Source organism: Phalangium opilio, unplaced genomic scaffold (genome assembly GCF_054372755.1).
Source record: "Phalangium opilio isolate 3A_F unplaced genomic scaffold, DU_Popi_V2 ptg000046l_1, whole genome shotgun sequence".
Taxonomy (NCBI): Eukaryota; Metazoa; Arthropoda; class Arachnida; order Opiliones; family Phalangiidae; genus Phalangium; species Phalangium opilio.
Window position 1 is genome coordinate 7,275,797 of NW_028324169.1, and position 16,139 is coordinate 7,291,935.

Genomic DNA, 16,139 nt, shown 5'->3' on the forward strand with positions numbered 1-16,139 from the left:
AAGAAACCCTTGAATTTGCAAAGGTACACAAAGAAACCCTTGAATTTGCAAAGGTACACAAAGAAACCCTTGAATTTGCAAAGGTACACAAAGAAACCCTTGAATTTGCAAAGGTACACAAAGAAACCCTTGAATTTGCAAAGGTACACAAAGAAACCCTTGAATTTGCAAAGGTACACAAAGAAACCCTTGAATTTGCAAAGGTACACAAAGAAACCCTTGAATTTGCAAAGGTACACAAAGAAACCCTTGAATTTGCAAAGGTACACAAAGAAACCCTTGAATTTGCAAAGGTACACAAAGAACCCTTTGCAAAACACTCAGATTTCAATGATGTAGGTAATAATGAAATGTGAGTAATAAAAAATAGGCTTATCATAAACTTTAACAAAAGGAAAATTGGAAAGAAAAAAATAATTGAGCACAAACGATGTATGAAGTTGGTTTAAATAACCAACTTATTAACCCATAAAATACTTCTAAATATAATTTGAAGTAATAGATATAATTAAATACAGGTTTTTAATAGAGGAATACGAACCTTAAGCCTGGCTTCGGAAAGTTGCCGCCTAAAAGTGAACTTTGAAGAGGCAGAGTTCGTAAGGGCACAGCCCACTCGATCACGCAAGTGCGTGCAACTTGCGTGATCGAGTGGGGCAGTGAGCTCAAAAATAGGATAATGTGCTCCCTGAGTGGGGTGTGGTAAGGGCGAAAAGCCGAAAAAAAGTGAACTTTAAAGAGGGGGAAGGTGCCCTATTAAAAATCAAAATTGCGGCTGTATGTAAGGAAGTTTTACTAGTTAAACCTTGGTTAAATCTATCACATAAGGGTAGTTTTTAGGTTTTAACGGGCAAAATTATAATTACATTTATATCATAGAATTGAACGTTGTTGAACAAACGATTATTCTCCTTTTGGAGTATATAGAGTTTGTAGAAAGTGGCAGAAAGAGATGTTAGTGGAAAGAGCCCAAGTCTTAAAGTATAAGTATGCAGTCATAAAAGGGAAGAAAACGGTTTAAAAATTAAAGCAATTTGCTTGAAAACAATGACATGAGGTGAGATGTTTGTTTGAATATTTTTGGAAATTTCAAAACATGCTCCTGCAAATCTGTGTTTTATGTCAGGATTGGTTATAAACCCAGATTTCCCATTCATGGGAGCTTCACCTGATAACAAAATTTCTTGCGAATGCTGCGGTCTTGGATTATTAGAAATCAAATGCCCTTATTCAGTAAGAGAAATAAAAATAGACGAGTATGCAACTACGAAATCTTCATGCTTGGAATATTGTTAACAAACGAAGAAGTATAAACTGTCCTCTAGTTACGCTTACTATTATCAAGTACAAACCCAAATGATGATCCGTGATAGAAGTTATTGTGATTTTTGTCATTTGGACACTGAATGAAGTCAAAATTGAAAGAATTTTACCTGACTGAACTTTGGGAAGAAATAATTCAAAAATGTACAAAAAATTTTTACAAGTGCATATTATTAGAATTGGTTTGTAAGCATTTTAGAAGAAATGTTCTCTATAATGGCATTAGAGAAATTCCAGTGAACTCTCTAGCCGCAATTGTAAAAATCTGGTCAATAAAAAGTATTGTTATTGCGGTAAAGGGGAAGAGGGGAGAATGATAGCTTGTGATAATGAGAACTGTGATAGAAATAGTTTCATAATAACTTTCATTACATATCTTTAAAAATTACAAAGGCCCCAAGTACAAAATATTTTCTAAAAACCAACCCAAAAACCGAGGTAGAGGTAGACCAGGAAAGAAAAAGTGATAAAACTTAATTTGTGATAATTTTTATTCCTTCCACCTTAATTGTGCAATAAAAAATTTAAAATTTGCAAAAATATACTATGAACATCTTAAATCTAATCAAATGGTACTACAGAATTGATGGAAGGCAAGTATAATAAACGGTCCTCGTTTCATTTGATTGTATTTTTTGAAGTCTTCATAAAAATTTATATTTTCTATGGTTAGATCAGTTTGAATTTCGGCAGTTTTGTATGTATTATTGCTTGTCTGACTCGATGCCTCCACCATTTCAACATTAGCTTGAACAGATGCATTTAAAAAAAGTGGTACGCATTGACAAGCAACTTCAGCTCTTCCAGAATCTTCAATTCTGTCTTCAAGAATGCTTATTTCCATAATCACAGAATCATCTAGACTGTCTACCGTTAACACAGAATCATCTTGACTATCTTCCGTTAACACAGAAACGAAGAGATCATTTCCCAATGATGACATTGAGATCGCATTTTCACTTTTTGATTCCAATTCTCTCTTCTTCTCAGAACGCTCTAAATACCGATTATGTAAATCTAGTCTAGATTTTGGAGATCTTAAGCTTTGCACACTTCTATATCCCAGGAAAAGTGATGGAACCCAATCAGGGTGCGTCTCATCTTCCAAATTTGATGGTTTTCCTAAATTAAAATACATTGCATTAATGAAAAAATTTTAAAACTTGTACCATTTCTTTAATTTTAGTATTTCTTACCTGAAATAAAATGACGACTACATATTCTATGCCATTTCTGTATTAGATCAAAAGTTGAAAATTTTTTTTCAAGATGAAGGGCGTTAACCCAAGCCTGCCTTCTTTTACGCGAAAGTTCTTCAATATAAGGCCCATATTTCTTATTTACACAAGGAAAACAGTAAAACGAAATCCCCTTATCTTTTTCCGTGCGACTTTTACACTTAAAAACTGAACAATAAACCATTTTTAACTAAAATATTAATTAAAATTGCTAAGCCTGTGCCACTCTATGAGGATTTTAAAGGAAAACTCATTTGTCGTCTGCTACGTCAGACTCACTCAGAATCTGGCAGCCCGAAACCGGAAATAAGCACAGGACAGTGGACATTGTCTAATAAAATTTTAAAATGTCCCATAACTTTTTTTTAAACTATGGACAGTTTGACCAATGAGTATCCCGAAATTTTGATACCTTGACTATGGAGAAGCGACAATATTTTGGCACGCACACTCCAGTTACAATGTCCTATAAATTTTCGAGTCAAATAGGGGGTCACTGGACACACGTCCTATAAGAAATATTTCTTATTTCCAACCCTGATTGCAAACCAGCAAAAACAATTTTGATTGGTCGGTTACGAAAGTTCTAAAGACCACCACTAACCTAGCTAGCGCTGAAGACGAATTATTGGGGGCAGCACTGTAGAGCGTCTTTTTTCAAAAAAATTAATAATCATAACTGTCAAAAAATATAAATTTAATAAACCAAAACTTTTTAAAATGTATTAAACCAAAAATATTTAAAAATGTAATAAAACAAAAAATATTTAAAATGTAACAAAATAAACATTAATAAAACTTGTTAAAAGTGTTTGAGATAAATTATAAATCTGGGGTCCATTAGTTAACAAAATAAGGTGTGCTGTCATTACTTTCCTTGGAAAATCACTGTTAACGACAGTGCTTTTTCTTATGTTTAATAGTTTGCAAGATAAACAAAGATGTTACGTTGGCGAGAAATATGTGGATATCTTCTGTAGAAAGCGTGGTTTTTCATAAAGCCTTACCTAATTTAAGATTTTAATCATTTGGGTAGAATTATTAGTTCAAAATATTCCTAAATCCAATTACAGTCAAAGCTTCCTGACATTTAAAATGTAGTTTGGTCTAAAAGCTATAAGGAGCTAACAACTGGCTAGGGGGAACAGATAGTCTGACGTCACACAGCCCCTCTCTGGTTGGAATTTTTGCGAGTAGAATACTGTTTCCAACCGTTAGGGGGGATGAAACTCCAGTAAGAGATAGAAGGGTGTGACGTTTCAGGGTCGGAACTGTTAGCTCCCTATTGTCTCCGTCATGAGTTCCCATATCAGAAGGGGAAAAGAAGTATTATATTCTTCCCCATAATATTTATCAAATTATTATTAATTTATTAATTTCTTTATCAACTTGCGTTAATCATTTCCTTCCTAACATAACTAATTAAAAGATTATTAATTTCTTTATCAACTTGCGTTAATCATTTCCTTCCTAACATAACTAATTAAAAGATTATTAATTTCTTTATCAACTTGCGTTAATCATTTCCTTCCTAACATAACTAATTAAAAGATTATTAATTTCTTTATCAACTTGCGTTAATCATTTCCTTCCTAACATAACTAATTAAAAGATTATTAATTTCTTTATCAACTTGCGTTAATCATTTCCTTCCTAACATAACTAATTAAAAGATTATTAATTTCTTTATCAACTTGCGTTAATCATTTCCTTCCTAACATAACTAATTAAAAGATTATTAATTTCTTTATCAACTTGCGTTAATCATTTCCTTCCTAACATAACTAATTAAAAGATTATTAATTTCTTTATCAACTTGCGTTAATCATTTCCTTCCTAACATAACTAATTAAAAGATTATTAATTTCTTTATCAACTTGCGTTAATCATTTCCTTCCTAACATAACTAATTAAAAGATTATTAATTTCTTTATCAACTTGCGTTAATCATTTCCTTCCTAACATAACTAATTAAAAGATTATTAATTTCTTTATCAACTTGCGTTAATCATTTCCTTCCTAACATAACTAATTAAAAGATTATTAATTTCTTTATCAACTTGCGTTAATCATTTCCTTCCTAACATAACTAATTAAAAGATTATTAATTTCTTTATCAACTTGCGTTAATCATTTCCTTCCTAACATAACTAATTAAAAGATTATTAATTTCTTTATCAACTTGCGTTAATCATTTCCTTCCTAACATAACTAATTAAAAGATTATTAATTTCTTTATCAACTTGCGTTAATCATTTCCTTCCTAACATAACTAATTAAAAGATTATTAATTTCTTTATCAACTTGCGTTAATCATTTCCTTCCTAACATAACTAATTAAAAGATTATTAATTTCTTTATCAACTTGCGTTAATCATTTCCTTCCTAACATAACTAATTAAAAGATTATTAATTTCTTTATCAACTTGCGTTAATCATTTCCTTCCTAACATAACTAATTAAAAGATTATTAATTTCTTTATCAACTTGCGTTAATCATTTCCTTCCTAACATAACTAATTAAAAGATTATTAATTTCTTTATCAACTTGCGTTAATCATTTCCTTCCTAACATAACTAATTAAAAGATTATTAATTTCTTTATCAACTTGCGTTAATCATTTCCTTCCTAACATAACTAATTAAAAGATTATTAATTTCTTTATCAACTTGCGTTAATCATTTCCTTCCTAACATAACTAATTAAAAGATTATTAATTTCTTTATCAACTTGCGTTAATCATTTCCTTCCTAACATAACTAATTAAAAGATTATTAATTTCTTTATCAACTTGCGTTAATCATTTCCTTCCTAACATAACTAATTAAAAGATTATTAATTTCTTTATCAACTTGCGTTAATCATTTCCTTCCTAACATAACTAATTAAAAGATTATTAATTTCTTTATCAACTTGCGTTAATCATTTCCTTCCTAACATAACTAATTAAAAGATTATTAATTTCTTTATCAACTTGCGTTAATCATTTCCTTCCTAACATAACTAATTAAAAGATTATTAATTTCTTTATCAACTTGCGTTAATCATTTCCTTCCTAACATAACTAATTAAAAGATTATTAATTTCTTTATCAACTTGCGTTAATCATTTCCTTCCTAACATAACTAATTAAAAGATTATTAATTTCTTTATCAACTTGCGTTAATCATTTCCTTCCTAACATAACTAATTAAAAGATTATTAATTTCTTTATCAACTTGCGTTAATCATTTCCTTCCTAACATAACTAATTAAAAGATTATTAATTTCTTTATCAACTTGCGTTAATCATTTCCTTCCTAACATAACTAATTAAAAGATTATTAATTTCTTTATCAACTTGCGTTAATCATTTCCTTCCTAACATAACTAATTAAAAGATTATTAATTTCTTTATCAACTTGCGTTAATCATTTCCTTCCTAACATAACTAATTAAAAGATTATTAATTTCTTTATCAACTTGCGTTAATCATTTCCTTCCTAACATAACTAATTAAAAGATTATTAATTTCTTTATCAACTTGCGTTAATCATTTCCTTCCTAACATAACTAATTAAAAGATTATTAATTTCTTTATCAACTTGCGTTAATCATTTCCTTCCTAACATAACTAATTAAAAGATTATTAATTTCTTTATCAACTTGCGTTAATCATTTCCTTCCTAACATAACTAATTAAAAGATTATTAATTTCTTTATCAACTTGCGTTAATCATTTCCTTCCTAACATAACTAATTAAAAGATTATTAATTTCTTTATCAACTTGCGTTAATCATTTCCTTCCTAACATAACTAATTAAAAGATTATTAATTTCTTTATCAACTTGCGTTAATCATTTCCTTCCTAACATAACTAATTAAAAGATTATTAATTTCTTTATCAACTTGCGTTAATCATTTCCTTCCTAACATAACTAATTAAAAGATTATTAATTTCTTTATCAACTTGCGTTAATCATTTCCTTCCTAACATAACTAATTAAAAGATTATTAATTTCTTTATCAACTTGCGTTAATCATTTCCTTCCTAACATAACTAATTAAAAGATTATTAATTTCTTTATCAACTTGCGTTAATCATTTCCTTTCTAACATAATTAATCAAAAGATTATTAATTTCTTTATCAACTTGCGTTAATCATTTCCTTTCTAACATAATTAATCAAAAGATTATTAATTTCTTTATCAACTTGCGTTAATCATTTCCATCTATTATTATTATTATTAGTTCCAAACCATTGTTTGTTGGATGGCTCACTAATAGTGGTTTTGTTCGAAACTGAGCTTCATTCATGAAATATTACATATAACCACAATTAATATAACTTGTTAAAAGTGTGTTTGAGTTAAATTATAAATATGTAAACTATTAATTAAGAAAATAAGGTTTGCTGTCAATACTTTCCAGAAAATCACCGTTAATGGCAATAGTATTTATTGTATTTAATAGTTTACAAGGTAAACAAACGTGTTACGTTGGTGAGGAATATGTGTATAAATCTTCTGTAGTGAGCGTTGTTTTTCATAAAGCATTACCAAATGAAACATTTTAATCATTTAGGTAGAATACAAGGTTTTAATTAATACAATGGAACCCTGATTTGAGTAAATAAATAACGGCATTTTTAACTATCACTACTGTTACCTATGCTTACGAAATAAATAAAGCATAAATTCATAGCATAATACAAAGCAGACTTCGAAGACAGAGCATATATGAGGAAACCAGGATGGGAAATAAGATTGACGGGCCTGGTGCACTATGGATATTGTTTTGACCAAGGCTTAGAGAAATTAATTCACCATGGCTGCGCACCACGATTAGAAGCATTAAAGGGGCTGAAGCGACCAAGGCTTAGCGCAATTTCACGGGTTTCACCGCCTTAAAAAAAGTGGCAAGTTTAGAAACAGATTGTGGGACAATAGAAAGGTGGAAAATTATGAAATTAGGCTTATATTAAAACTTGAAACCTACTTTATATTATATTTAAAATCTATCCATCAGCAATCCTCAAAAAATATGAAAATGACAACGATAAAGGACCCACTCTCAAATTTTTTCCCCTTAAAAAAATGGCGACCACAAACGGGGTATTTGTCACGGCGGCAATATTAAAGCAGTCTTATCTCACTACCGATAGGGCATTTCAACCAAAAGGCATTAAGAAAAAACAATCGGATTAATATGACGCAACTAAACGCAAAAAAAGGCCAATTTTGGTCGCGCTGCAATTTTCTAGTAAATCAGTCTATCCATGCTTAAATAATGCAGATTGGGGTAATTTTGAAAATTTAAAATTAAACATACTTAAACTTAAAATTAATCAATGAAAGCTGGAAAGCACAAATACTAAATATGAGGCTTTCATTTGAAACCGTTTTCAAATCAAACAAACGTATAGTTATTTCATGACGGCTTCCACAAAAAGGCTATCTGTTAAATTTTTCCCATGTTATTTCTATGGAAAATTTCATGATTTTCATCAAAATATCGTAAAATTTTTATGGAAATGAAAACCACCCTTAGCAACTTTATTTTTTATAAGAAAAACTAATGGATGGATCTTTTTGAAATTTTAACCACATATTTAGGTCCCGCATTGTAGTTCTGTGGAATTTTTTCAAAGCAGTTAATACGATACAAAAAAAGTTATAACCAATCAAAAAACCATCCTTATACATTAAAGTCGGTATGAGGTCTTATCTAAGAGAGCTATCGCTCTCCTAGAATTTATGAATTTTTATAATTATCTAATAACATGGTCAAATATACTGTACAGACTGTTAAAGGGAATGCGAATTTACAATTTCATATCATATTTTACCACGAAAGTGGTATTATGTTACTTTTTCAAGCCTCTTCTTTCAAATTATGAAGTTTTTAATATAATTGAACCAAAGTTTCTATTTTTAAATTCCTAGGAAAAATCACGACAACAGTTTTGTCTTGTCGAAATTGTTCCGGAAAACATAAGAATAAACACCAGAGAGAGTAACGGAATTACAAATAAAGGTGTATACTCTGGTAACTTTAAGAAGAAGAGATCAAAAGTTATACACCCTGGAAAGAGAAGTAAAGTCAATTTTCGCAATAATAGTAAAGTTCGTTTCAGAAGTTAAATCCTTTCCCTTTACTGTCTTCAAAAGTGTGCCATTTCAGAAAGACATTAAGTTCTTCCGAGTAAAGTAGTGACAACCGTAAACCTCTTTAGGGGGTAAAGTGTTCTCCAACACGTATTTTGTGTCTTCATACCTCGCAGTATCGAACTCGTGATCAACTACGTTGAAAAGGAAATGGGAAAGTATCCTTTGGCAGCATTAGGGAGACCGAAAGTGGCAGGAAATTTAGATAAAGATACGGGGATGAAGTTGTTAGAGTCGAGGAATAACAGATTAGATATTTCTAAAATAAGTGTACCGTTAATTTCAGTGATTCAGGTACAAATTTCTCGTACCGACAATTTCTCCAATCAATAATTGATTATTATAGTTGCTAACAAAACGATAACTTTCTTCAAGTCGAATAAACTGACTAAATAATCCATGAATAGTGCTATGGGATTGCCGCCGGAGTATCGTTGTTTTCGGAGTCAAATTTGTTGCATTTGATACAACTAAAGTCTAGGGATGTTTTTACTATACAATCCTCGCAGACGGAGATGCTAACACATGAAATAGGCTGATGTTCCCACGCCCCCAACTTTTCCTGACATATTTTCGTCTGTATACATTCAACGTCAAAGAAAACATACATATGTTCAGGTACATTTCGACGAGGTTTTTTAGAACGTGCAATAGGACTGTTCATGAGCCGAGGTCGAAAAAACGTCGGCACGGCTCGACTCGAGCCGAGCTGGGTCTTGGCTTGGTTAACATACGTATGTTTAACAAAAATTGCTACTACCAACGCTTGACTTGAGAACAACTAGGAATGGTATCCCATGTATAGGAATGTAGAGGTTCAGTAAAACCCGCTAATATTGTTGAGAATTTGGGAATGTAATTTACGCGTTTCTAAAATTAGTTAATAATTAAGTTTAAACTTGTATAAAATTGTATAAATACGATCAAACCTGTATAACTTAAGCATATCACGTGCAAGTGAACAAAAATAATAAAAAAAACCACCTGACCCTAAAAATACCTTAAATAAAATATAACAAAAAATAAGAACAATGAACTTTCAATTTCAAAAGACCACCAACCCTTCAAAAATAACCTTTGTATAAATAAGAAAAATTTGTAAAAGAACTTCTTGATCATTGTTAATCTGTAAATCCATAAGATCTTCCCTCTCGAGCGAGCGAAAGGGGAACGTCCCCAAAAAACCCAAAAACACCACCAAAGTGCCCCATCATCCTTGCCTATGCACGTGTACCGCAAAAAGCTCGAAGATGATTGGCTAGCTTAGAGAGAGGAGATCTTGTAGAACGAAAAATATCTTGTAAAAATAGAACACTCTTTACCTTGTAGCTGGACCCGAAATTTAAGCGGGAAATTTATTCCAAGTTTTAAAACTTTAAAATTATACCTTCCTTCTTTTTTATGTCGCTGGACCCGAATGGTCATGTAATACTTTAAACTTTTATCATTTACTATTAAATTTATTGTTTAGTTAAACGAGTCGCTAAATAATTATCACGAAACTAACCAAAACTAATTACCAATTACCATCAATAAAAACATAAATATTTATCCATAGTTTCAGTCCGGTGGATGGATAAAAAATTAGCTCTCCCATAGCGCTAATCTACATGGTGCCGAAACCCGGGAAAATCGGGACGATTAGATAAAACCGCGCGCGAAACCACGCGATACGTATGTCGGACGCAAACAACGCGCTCACCCCTGGAAATAACCAGGAAAAGAACTCCACCACCACTGAAGGTAACCAAATAAGTTCCGCTACCTCTGGAAATTACCAGAACAAAAGGAGTACGCAAACCTCAATTAAAGCTGCCCAATCTGCTGCTAACATGGCAAACACACCACCTGACAAGGTAAAACAGCTAAAACTAGCACGCGCCTCACAGAAAAGTGCGCTGAATGCGGCTACGAGGAAAATTTCCGCCATCGAGAAACTTTTAAAAGCCACGACCATCGACGCGGACGAAATTGAGGACGCCATCACCATTCTAACCCAACGGGAGGAGGACGTTTTGTTAGCCGACGTAAAAGTACAGAGCCTAATTGACGACGACGACGAGCTGGAAAAAGAAACGGACAACTCCATAGCTTTCCGAGAAGGTATCTCAGATATCAAACTCAAAGCTGGAAGAGCCGCCCGCAAAGCTCATCAAGTCAACGGAACCTCATCTTCAGCATCAAACTACAGTGGATCCACCCAAATCACCCACGGAACCACCCCACCGCTTCAACCGCAAGCCGCCGCACCCAGGATGCACCCAAAACTACCAGAAATAACCATTCCTAAATTCTCTGGAGACCACACGAAATGGAACAGCTTCTGGGAAAGATTCAACGCGGTAGTAGAACAACAAAACGTTACAAAGGTAGAGAAATTCATTTATCTAGTGGGTTATTTAGAAGGCGAGGCTCTTGAAGCCGTCAGGGGTTACGGTGAGGTAGATGACTCTTATGACCAAGCCGTAACAGTACTTAAAAGGCGTTATGAAAAGAATGAATTAGCCTTTCACTTGCACTTTAAAAAAATTACAAGAAACTCAGCCGGTTAATAATTCTAGCAATGTCAAAGCCCTACGTAATTTGTTAGACACGTGCAAAAGTAGCCTTAGAAGGCTTAAGGGAATGGGGGTAGATTACACTGTAAAAGCCGAAGGTTTTTGCCCTGAAATCTTGACTTGTTTGCCAAAAGATATTAGGACCGCCTATTTCGCTCAACGCAAACCCTCTCAAAATGGTTCAATTTGGGACCCAGACGAGCTAATAGAATTTATTAGGGGACAGGTCGAAAGCAGGGAAATGTCCGAGTTACTGGTGGGAAATCAAGCGGGGTTGAAAAAAACCCGGGTTTTTTTTTTAAAAAACCCAGCCCACCGGGTTTTATTGGGTTTTTTAGGGTTTTATTGGGCTTTTTTGGGTTTTTATTTTCCATATAATTTTTGCTTGCTTCAGTCTACTTATTACTAGCCCTCGTTTTCAAAATTTATATAATATTAATGTCGACTGCTTCAGCGTCTGCTTAAAACTTTACTTCGAAAAGACGATCGCGGATTAACAGTGACAGCAGTCGCGAGTCGAAAAAATGCCCCTCGGCAGTGGTAGAAAGCAGGCTCAAGAGTGGAATGAATTTACAACAATTGATGGATGTTCTACTAAAGTAAAATGTAAGCATTGTGGCGAATTAATTAGTTCAAAAATTGAAAGGATTAAAGCGCACTTGAAGAAATGTGAGGCCGGAGGTACAGGGAACACTGTTAATAGTGGTGAAATGGAATCAGCTGAATTAGAAATGGTTTGCTTGGTAGGATTGCACTTTACGTGACCCACCCAACTAACAATGGTTTCTAGTTAATTAGACTGTGGGGAGTCCGTAAAACATAGTTAAAAAATTATTTGGCCGCCGCAAGTTGGTCAAAAAATTTTTTGAAAATTTTAAAATCCATGCACTTACCGCCATTGAAACCGCTATCCGCTTAACGCATTCTGCACTCAATCTTGCAAAATAAGCCGAGGAGGTCTGTGAAAAATTGCCGGACTCGCGCCGGAGTTTTATAGCTATGGATTTTTTTAAGCTTACGGAAACATTTATTTCTGATAAAAGGAGGGAAATATAAATGCGAGAAAAACTGAAATTTTTTGGGAAAATGTTGAATTTTTTGGGAATTCAATAATTTATAAAGGTAAATTTTGAAAAAAGCCGTCAAATTATTCGGGATTTTTTTTTAATTCACTCAAAATTATTTTTGGGAAAATGTGTCAAATCCTTGGTAAATATGATTTTTTGTAAAAAAAAATTGAAATAAAAGGCGTAGAGAAAAGTTGTCAAAATATAGGGAAATTAGCAAATGTCAACGTCAATATTTCAGAAAAGGAGTCTAGTTTTTTTGCAACTATATTTTGGGAAAGGCGACAAATGATTGAGAAAGAACCAAATGTCAACATCAATATTTTGGAAAAGGCGTCAATTTATTTCAACAATATTTCGGAAAAGGCGGCAAATTATTGGGCAGTTAGCAAATGTCAACATCAATATATATGAGGCGTCAATTTATTTCAACTATATTTTGTAAAAGGCGTCAATTTATTTCAACTATATTTTGTAAAAGGCGTCAATTTATTTCAACTATATTTTGTAAAAGGCGTCAATTTATTTCAACTATATTTTGGAAAAGGCGTCAATTTATTTCAACTATATTTTGGAAGAGGCGTCAATTTATTTCAACTATATTTTGGAAAGGCATCAATTTATTTCAACTATATTTTGGAAAAGGCGTCAATTTATTTGAACTATATTTTGTAAAAGGCGTCAATTTATTTCAACTATATTTTGTAAAAGGCGTCAATTTATTTCAACTATATTTTGGAAGAGGCGTCAATTTATTTCAACTATATTTTGGAAAAGTCATCAATTTATTTCAACTATATTTTGGAAAAGGCGTCAATTTATTTCAACTATATTTTGGTCAATTTATTTCAACTATATTTTGGTCAATTTATTTCAACTATATTTTGGTCAATTTATTTCAACTATATTTTGGTCAATTTATTTCAACTATATTTTGGTCAATTTATTTCAACTATATTTTGGTCAATTTATTTCAACTATATTTTGGTCAATTTATTTCAACTATATTTTGGTCAATTTATTTCAACTATATTATGGTCAATTTATTTCAACTATATTTTGGTCAATTTATTTCAACTATATTTTGGTCAATTTATTTCAACTATATTTTGGTCAATTTATTTCAACTATATTTTGGTCAATTTATTTCAACTATATTTTGGTCAATTTATTTCAACTATATTTTGGTCAATTTATTTCAACTATATTTTGGTCAATTTATTTCAACTATATTATGGTCAATTTATTTCAACTATATTTTGGAAAAGGCGTCAATTTATTTCAACTATATTTTGGAAAAGGCATCAATTTATTTCAACTATATTTTGGAAAAGGCGTCATTTTATTTGAACTATATTTTGTAAAAGGCGTCAATTTATTTCAACTATATTTTGTAAAAGGCGTCAATTTATTTCAACTATATTTTGGAAGAGGCGTCAATTTATTTCAACTATATTTTGGAAAAGGCATCAATTTATTTCAACTATATTTTGGAAAAGGCGTCAATTTATTTCAACTATATTTTGGAAAAGGCGTCAATTTATTTCAACTATATTTTGGAAAAGGCGTCAATTTATTTCAACTATATTTTGGTCAATTTATTTCAACTATATTTTGGTCAATTTATTTCAACTATATTTTGGTCAATTTATTTCAACTATATTTTGGTCAATTTATTTCAACTATATTTTGGTCAATTTATTACAACTATATTTTGGTCAATTTATTTCAACTATATTTTGGTCAATTTATTTTAACTATATTATGGTCAATTTATTTCAACTATATTTTGGAAAAGGCGTCAATTTATTTCAACTATATTTCGGAAAAGGCGTCAATTTATTTCAACTATATTTTGTAAAAGGCGTCAATTTATTTCAACTATATTTTGGAAGAGGCGTCAATTTATTTCAACTATATTTTGGAAAAGGCATCAATTTATTTCAACTATATTTTGGAAAAGGCGTCAATTTATTTCAACTATATTTTGGAAAAGGCGTCAATTTATTTCAACTATATTTCGGAAAAGGCGTCAATTTATTTCAACTATATTTTGTAAAAGGCGTCAATTTATTTCAACTATATTTTGGAAGAGGCGTCAATTTATTTCAACTATATTTTGGAAAAGGCATCAATTTATTTCAACTATATTTTGGAAAAGGCGTCAATTTATTTCAACTATATTTTGGAAAAGGCGTCAATTTATTTCAACTATATTTTGGAAAAGGCGTCAATTTATTTCAACTATATTTTGGTCAATTTATTTCAACTATATTTTGGTCAATTTATTTCAACTATATTTTGGTCAATTTATTTCAACTATATTTTGGTCAATTTATTTCAACTATATTTTGGTCAATTTATTACAACTATATTTTGGTCAATTTATTTCAACTATATTTTGGTCAATTTATTTTAACTATATTATGGTCAATTTATTTCAACTATATTTTGGAAAAGGCGTCAATTTATTTCAACTATATTTCGGAAAAGGCGTCAATTTATTTCAACTATATTTTGTAAAAGGCGTCAATTTATTTCAACTATATTTTGTAAAAGGCGTCAATTTATTTCAACTATATTTTGGAAGAGGCGTCAATTTATTTCAACTATATTTTGGAAAAGGCATCAATTTATTTCAACTATATTTTGGAAAAGGCGTCAATTTATTTCAACTATATTTTGGAAAAGGCGTCAATTTATTTCAACTATATTTTGGAAGAGGCGTCAATTTATTTCAACTATATTTTGGAAAGGCATCAATTTATTTCAACTATATTTTGGAAAAGGCGTCAATTTATTTGAACTATATTTTGTAAAAGGCGTCAATTTATTTCAACTATATTTTGTAAAAGGCGTCAATTTATTTCAACTATATTTTGGAAGAGGCGTCAATTTATTTCAACTATATTTTGGAAAAGTCATCAATTTATTTCAACTATATTTTGGAAAAGGCGTCAATTTATTTCAACTATATTTTGGTCAATTTATTTCAACTATATTTTGGTCAATTTATTTCAACTATATTTTGGTCAATTTATTTCAACTATATTTTGGTCAATTTATTTCAACTATATTTTGGTCAATTTATTTCAACTATATTTTGGTCAATTTATTTCAACTATATTTTGGTCAATTTATTTCAACTATATTTTGGTCAATTTATTTCAACTATATTATGGTCAATTTATTTCAACTATATTTTGGTCAATTTATTTCAACTATATTTTGGTCAATTTATTTCAACTATATTTTGGTCAATTTATTTCAACTATATTTTGGTCAATTTATTTCAACTATATTTTGGTCAATTTATTTCAACTATATTTTGGTCAATTTATTTCAACTATATTTTGGTCAATTTATTTCAACTATATTATGGTCAATTTATTTCAACTATATTTTGGAAAAGGCGTCAATTTATTTCAACTATATTTTGGAAAAGGCATCAATTTATTTCAACTATATTTTGGAAAAGGCGTCATTTTATTTGAACTATATTTTGTAAAAGGCGTCAATTTATTTCAACTATATTTTGTAAAAGGCGTCAATTTATTTCAACTATATTTTGGAAGAGGCGTCAATTTATTTCAACTATATTTTGGAAAAGGCATCAATTTATTTCAACTATATTTTGGAAAAGGCGTCAATTTATTTCAACTATATTTTGGAAAAGGCGTCAATTTATTTCAACTATATTTTGGAAAAGGCGTCAATTTATTTCAACTATATTTTGGTCAATTTATTTCAACTATATTTTGGTCAATTTATTTCAACTATATTTTGGTCAATTTATTTCAACTA

At 30.7% G+C, this 16,139-nt stretch overlaps 1 protein-coding gene and 2 long non-coding RNA genes across 3 annotated transcripts; 1 reads left to right on the forward strand and 2 right to left on the reverse strand.

Annotated features, from left to right (window-relative positions):
- The first annotated feature begins 620 nt into the window (after positions 1-620).
- Positions 621-2,650, forward strand: LOC149676492 (uncharacterized). The gene is made up of 3 exons (XR_016366715.1): positions 621-1,057; positions 1,127-2,413; positions 2,510-2,650. It is a non-coding gene; the product is annotated as an uncharacterized LOC149676492 (long non-coding RNA).
- On the reverse strand, positions 1,797-2,745 carry LOC149676493 (uncharacterized). The gene is made up of 2 exons (XM_089838701.1): positions 2,520-2,745; positions 1,797-2,445 (listed from the first exon to the last, which is right to left on the reverse strand). The coding sequence occupies exons 1-2, from the start codon at positions 2,743-2,745 to the stop codon at positions 1,889-1,891; spliced, it is 783 nt and encodes a 260-aa protein (XP_089694827.1). The 3' UTR covers positions 1,797-1,888.
- A 4,219-nt stretch (positions 2,746-6,964) lies between these two features.
- Positions 6,965-7,818, reverse strand: LOC149676494 (uncharacterized). Its single transcript, XR_016366716.1, has 2 exons — positions 7,542-7,818; positions 6,965-7,448 (listed from the first exon to the last, which is right to left on the reverse strand). It is a non-coding gene; the product is annotated as an uncharacterized LOC149676494 (long non-coding RNA).
- Positions 7,819-16,139: the final 8,321 nt, after the last annotated feature.